This window comes from Cynara cardunculus, unplaced genomic scaffold, assembly GCF_001531365.2.
Source record: "Cynara cardunculus var. scolymus isolate 2C unplaced genomic scaffold, CcrdV1 Un_Scaffold_2664, whole genome shotgun sequence".
NCBI lineage: Eukaryota > Viridiplantae > Streptophyta > Magnoliopsida > Asterales > Asteraceae > Cynara > Cynara cardunculus.
Genome location: NW_020201177.1, coordinates 1 through 7129, shown reverse-complemented (window position 1 = coordinate 7129; position 7129 = coordinate 1). Strand labels below are relative to the sequence as shown.

General features: G+C 34.8%; 1 protein-coding gene across 1 annotated transcript; it reads left to right on the top strand.

Moving 5' to 3' along the window:
* Positions 1–644: 644 nt before the first annotated feature.
* On the top strand, positions 645–4506 carry LOC112503195. Its single transcript, XM_025107270.1, has 6 exons — positions 645–759; positions 834–995; positions 1867–2364; positions 2685–2828; positions 3242–3723; positions 3801–4506. The coding sequence occupies exons 2-6, from the start codon at positions 854–856 to the stop codon at positions 4416–4418; spliced, it is 1884 nt and encodes a 627-aa protein (XP_024963038.1). The 5' UTR covers positions 645–759; positions 834–853; the 3' UTR covers positions 4419–4506.
* Positions 4507–7129: the final 2623 nt, after the last annotated feature.

Sequence of the window (7129 nt, the reverse complement as noted above, 5' to 3'; positions counted from 1 at the left end):
ATAAGAAGCATAAGAAAAGATCAAAATTTTTAATGATTTTTAATTATGTCCACCTATAAATTATGATTTAATTCTGGTCCAGGCTCCTAAGCCTGACCTTCAAGCCCTCTCTTAATGTTGTCCGGGCTCGGCTTGTCTGGAACCTCCCTTAGCTGTTTGTCTTCTTGTGCTGCTTTTCTAGTCTCGTGAGCTTCTCTACTCTCTTGGTTTTCTTGGTGCGGTCTAGGGTGTGCCTTTTTTGGGCCCCTCTTTCTACCCTTGTGGTTTCCCGATCTTGGCTTGGCTAGGCTAGGCCAGGCCCTTCCCTTGTGGTTGATTTCTTTTTTTTCTCTCTTTTTCTTTCTCTTCTCCTCTCTCTTCCCCTTTGGGGAGCCTTAGTTATTCTGGTGGATGTGATTTGTCCCCACCCAAACACGAATTTGGCTTGTTTTTAGTGTTTTTTTCTTGATTAGAGGGGGTTGTCCTTCCTCTATATCAAAAAATTATAATTTAAAAGAAAATTAATCTGTTAGGTCTTGGTCAACCTGAGATTCCCATGTCCTCGAATCCTAAACCCACCCAGCAAACGTAGATGAACCCATGTGCTCCACACCTAATTATTGTATATTTATTTGTTGACGTTGACTTGGTTTTCTGTATGTTAAAGTCATTTCCAGCACTTCAGCCATTCGTGCCCCCATAACCAAAAAGCTGCTAATTCAGCTTCATCTTCGATTCTTCATCTTCATCCACCCTTGAAAAACGCTTTGATAATCTCAGGTACACGATCAACTACTCATTTGATGTTCGTTCTGATTCAGTTTTTGGTAATTAATGCTATGACGACATTGCAGGGAAGTAAGCAGCTGGAGATATGAACTACACAAACACAAACTTAGCTCCTGCAACTTCACTCAATCCTTTAAATCACCATCAGCAGCAGAACCAAATTATGGTTCCAATTCCTCCACTGCCACCACTCCCACCCAATCTACCTTGCGCAGATCTAATTGAAGGTAATTTCTTCACTACTACCATGGGATTTTATTTTTATCACCCCAAATCACTCCTTTGTGCGTGATTTACCTCAATTAGCTTTTGATTTTTGACTACTGAAGTAGTTTATTTTCTAAAATTGAACCTTGATATAATGTACTTTGTGTTTTGATGGCAATATTTGACTTCATTCCTTGATCTCTCGTTCACTACCTTCAATCCCCTACAAGTTGTATGAGTGTAACGATTCATTACTCCTAATTTTGTAAGATGTGATGAGAAATGCAAATGGTTACAATGTCTTCAGTTGCATTTGTAGAGACCTGAATCTATTGTTTGGTTACTTTTTTTTGCTATTCACCATAATCCACCCTCTTTTCTTCAAATTATTATAAAAGCTCTCTATACCAGTGATCATGCTTTTAGGGGATGCTGGTAGAGTCAAAATGTTCGTTGTGAGAAGGTAGAAGTTGTGGTAACTTTGTAAGTTGCTGCAATTGCAAAACCACTAAGATCAAGAGGCAATCCACCTGCACTATCCTATAAAAACTAATAGGTAGGGCTGCAAACACACCTGTTACTACTACAGAAGGATATCTATTTGGAGTTCTGCTCCATTTTACATGGCTCAAAGGATAGCCATAGGGTTCTATCTGGGATTTCTGATGCATGTATCGAATATAATTGGCTAGATATGTATACATACATGTATATATATATATATATATATATATAAACACAAACACACACATGAAGAGTAATTTAGAGTGGTTAACCCCCCTCAAAATCAAACTATCATCTGTATAGTTTCCCTGTAAAAGTAATAATGGGCACTTGAAAACTAATCTGGGAGTGAATGTAATACTACCTTGCTTTTGAAATTACTTGAAGGAAGTAGAGAAGACTACATCAAGATTGGTGTTCCACTTTATGAAGCATCAATCAAAGGTCATTGGAAAGCTGCTAAAGCCATCCTTGACCAGAAACCAGAGCTGATACGTTTTGCTATCACCGAAAACTACGAAACGCCACTTCACATTGCAGCATCAGCAGAAAGCACCAAGTGTGTGGAAGAGTTTGTGGAAAATCTAGTGAATTTGATGGACAAGAACGATCTGGAATTACAAAATAAAACTTGCAACACCGCCCTCAGTTTAGCAGCTGCAGCGGGAAATGTCAAAACCGCCAAAATAATGGTGAAAAAGAACAGGGCCGTATTGGATATCCCGGGTAGTAATAGAATGATGCCACTCTATATGGCTGCTTTATTTGCAAAATCTGATATGGTGAAGTATCTCTATGAAAATTCTAAGAAAATGTCCGGCGATTACTGGACACCTGAGAATCGGGGCTGGGTTCTACAAAAATGTGTTGAAGCTGATATTTTTGGTAAGTCGTTACAAATTCTTGTTATTTTATCATGGTCTTTTTTCTTGCAATTTTCAGCAAGTCTTAACTCATAAAGTTTAGTCATTTACTTGGGTTCTCAAGCACATTTATACCATGGAAGACCCTTACTATCTGATTTAATTCTACTTATGTTTGTCAACGCTATATAGTCAAGTAGTAGCTCCTACTCAAATCGACATTCTTTAGTTGTTCTTATGGTTGCAAATATAGCTCGTATATGTGTACCATATATACTATAAAACTGATCTTACAATTTAGTGGTTGATTTTTATGCATTAGCTGCTACAATTTCTGTGTAGATGTTGCTCTAAATATAGTGAGTGATCTCCCTGAACTCACTGCCAAGAAGAGGTTACTCATGGAGATACTCTCAGTTTTGGCTCAAAAGACTCGAGCATTTAAAAGAATAAAGCCAAATTTTATGTCGAGAATCATAAAGTCAAGTAAGTACACAAACTCCTTAGTCTATTATCTTGCTTCATCCCGCATTCAACACATGAACACTTTTAAATTCCCTATTTGGATTTGCTTATAAATAGTCTCTTTTAAAATAGTGTATGATCACTGGACTACAGTGATCAACAACTGACAACCAACTTCATCCATCAATTTTACTCGTTGAATGAGGTATGCTGATCTACTTGGTTTTTTGAGTAGCCATGGATGTTTGGGCCAGCTTGTGCGCATCCCGACTAATCCCATAGGCCCCGGGAGAACAGCCAGGAAAATCCCTAGTGGCCTTTGGAGGGACTTGAACCGTTGACATGTGGGGAGGAGCCCAAAAGTCCCAAGCCTTATTGCCAACAAGCTACCCCTCGAAGTTGATCTACTTGTTTGTTGGTTTCATTTTGTGCAGTCTCTTATGTGAAGATAGGCCATGTTGAAAAAGAAAGTGACGCCTTGCAATTATTAAGAGTAATTTGGCAAAAGATTGCCATAATGCCTAAGAATGAGATCGATGACATAATCCGAGGGCCACCTGGAGAAGTTAGAGTGCCAGGAGGCAGAATAAAAGGGTACCCTTCCCGTGTACTCTTTCTTGCTGCAAAAATGGGCAACACAAGATTTATACTTGAGCTCATTCGGTCATATCCCGATATAATATGGAAGGTAGATGACAAAGGGCAAACTATATTTCACATAGCTGTCAAACGTCGTCACGCGAAGATTTATAACTTGTTGTACGAGATTGGCTCAATGAAAGATCTCATAACTCCACTTAAAGACAAAAAAGACAATAACATGTTGCATTTAGTTGCAAAGAGTGCAAAGCCAAAACGATTTCAAAATGTGTCGGGAGTTGCTCTACAAATGCAACGGGAGCTGTTATGGTTCAAGGTGCATCTTTCTGTTCAAGCTCATATTCTATTTGAGACTTAAATGGATTGACGAGTTGATGTGTGTATGTATCGCAGGAGGTCGAGCAGATGATCCCTCCTAATTATCGACAACGGAAGAACAAAGATGGGGAAATACCGCATGATTTGTTCACCAAGAAGCACGAAAGATTAGTCGCTCAAGGTGAGGAGTGGATGAAAAACACAGCTTCTCAATGCATGGTGGTTGCAACCCTCATATCTACGATAGTATTCGCAGCTGCTTTTACACTTCCGGGTGGATACAACCAAAACACCGGTGTTCCTTTTTTCCGCCAGAAACCAGCCCTGATTGTTTTCGTGATTTCAGATGCCATTTCGTTAATATTCTCTTCAACCTCGGTCCTCATGTTCCTATCGATCCTCACATCGCGCTATGCGGAACGTGATTTCTTGGAATCATTACCCAAAAAACTGATGTTTGGCCTTGCAACTCTCTTCCTCTCTATTTTCACCATGATGGTTGCATTTAGTGCCAGTTTCTTCGTACTTTACACCAAGAATTTGAAATGGGTGCCCATCATTGTTGCGGGTCTTGCTGCTATGCCGGTCATTCTATTTGCCATACTGCAATTTCGTCTTTTAGGTGACGTCTTTTACTCCACATATCGGTCTAGATATCTCTTTAAGCCCAAGAAACGTGTTCTTTATTTTTGAGTTTTCTGAGGATCACTGTGATATTATGTTCCAAGATGTATGTATGTGTAATATCATTTCATGCTGATAATCCACATGAATGTTATGCACCTCTTCTCTTTTTGAAGCTAAGATTACGATTACCAAACACTTATCCAGTAAGCATTTAGTAAAATTTGACACTATCATTTACTTACCGGATAAGATTTTAGTCCACCAAAACGGCATTGTATACAACAATTTACCTGATAAGCTCTTACGACGTCTTCCTCACTTACCGGGTAAGACTTTTGGTCCTTGTCTCGCTCTTACCGGATAAAATTATTGGTCCTTACCATATTCATTCGATAAGGTAATGTAACTTGGTGTTCAGTTACCCGAGTAAGTGTTTGGTAAACGGCCTCTAAGTAATTACGAACTTTTACTTGTATAAATGCCTATGAATTATTCGTGGGGATCAAATGAGAACCTACGTATAATTATGTATATAGAGAGAGAGTCTCCACTCTTAATCAGATACAAACTGCGAAAATATTACAAACCATAAAAATTAATCACCACCTTCTACTTAGTCTAACAAACATCTGATTTCATAAATGTATTGATTGTTTCTTAATATAAAGCGTTGTTCATACTTAATGAACTCTAATCATCTTCTATAAATATTTAAATTACAATAAATAAACATTCATCGTTTTCATAAAATATTGGTTTGTAGGTTTGTAACATTTAGAAGATTTGCATTTGATTTGGCGTCTATATATAGAGAGACGGGGGTTCAAACGAGAACATCTTTATTTTACGAGTATACAAGAACACTTGTGGGTCTTCAAATCAATTAATCATAATAAAAATTAAAATAAATAAAAATAAATTAGTATTTATCAACAATTTATAGTTATCTTATACTTGTCTTTATCCATTAAATAGTACTAGCATCATCGAAAACATCTTATGTTGATATCTTCATTCGTTGTTGATAATGATGTGATTTTGCTATGATAATGCTTTGATAAATAGAAATTTTTTGTGATTTTGCTGTGATAATGCTTTGATAAATAAAATTTTTTTTATGATAATGATGTGATTTTGCTGTGATAATGCTTTGATAAATAGAAAACTTTTTATGATGTGATTTTGGTGTGATAATGATGTGATAAATTGAAAAAAATACAATGATGATCTATCTGTTTATTGACTATGTCTGTTCATTATCACATTATTATCATAACATTATCACATTATTATCATAACATTATCACATCATTATCGATAGACGGAGACATCGACATAAGAGTCTTCGATGATTTCAGCAACATAAGAATCCATTTTGATAACTGAAAATGTTACATGATAAGATAAACAATGATCATTTCTCTTACCAATAAGCGCTTGATAAATGACCTCTCAGTTCCTCATGCCAAATAGAAGAGAACATATTCGACAAAATTCACCAAGCATTTGTTAGACGTGCACAAAAACTGAACCAACTCAAACTACAGACATTGGGTTGAGTGGTTGTTTTGTTCGTTTTGAAGTATTTTTTTTATAATAAAAGTAATACCATCTTAATAATCAAATGAGTTTTATTGAAAAAATGGAATAACCAAATTGTATAGATGACCATTAAATATTGTCTTTTAAGAGATGGAGATTTGAGCTTATATATTGTTTCTCTTCAATATTTAAAAATCTTTGCTGTCAATTGGAATGAATCCTTAAGCTTTAAAGGATTGTTTGAGAGTTATTGAATGGTTTGATGTAAAATAATTAAGTGGTTAGAATGATTAATAGACTCTTGCAAAATGAAATATAATTGTTTGGTAATTATTCATAATTAAATTAGGGTACTGGATGGTTAAGGTAACCCCGAGATACAAAATCATTCAGAGGATTTTTAAACCATTAAGAGACAATTTTTTTTTGCCAACAAGATTTATCTCTTAACAATTCAGATGTTGCTTCTTAATGAAACTATTAAAAAGTAAACAAACAAGCCCTAAGTATGATCAAATATGGATCATGTAGTATAAAAAATCATCATGCATTAGGAGAAATGATGATGGAACAAAAATAAAACAATGGATTAAAACAACAAAAATATCAAAGATACAATCATAAAAATAAAAACAAACAGTCTGACTAATTCAAATTTCAGATTTCAGCACCACCTCTGAAAAATCAAAAGTGAAATCAGACTTCAGCATCTCTTAGAAAACAAACTCCACACTTCCATAGATTTGTAATTAAGATTTTCTTTTTCGTATATAAATACTAGAAGAGTACTCGCGCAATGCAGCGAGACAAATCTCGATTTTAATGTTCTATTTTATTATTTGTCTCTGTCGATGTTATAATACGATTTTATGTGTTTTTAAGAAAATCAATAATAATTTTATTTTTGAATAAAATATAAATTCGAAGATATCATAAAAATTTGAAAAAAAATATATCAATGTTAATATTAAATCAACTATTTAAAAGTTTTCATTTTTTTTATGTAATTTCTTTAATTTTTTTTATTATAATTTAACTAGAAGAGTACTCGCGCAATGCAGTGAGACACATCTCGATTTTAATGTTCTATTTTATTATTTGTCTCTGTCAATGTTATAATACGATTTTATGTGTTTTTAAGAAATTAATAATGATTTTATTTTTGAATAAAATATAAATTTAAAGATATTATAAAATTTTGAAAAAAAAATATATTAATGTTATTATCAAATCAA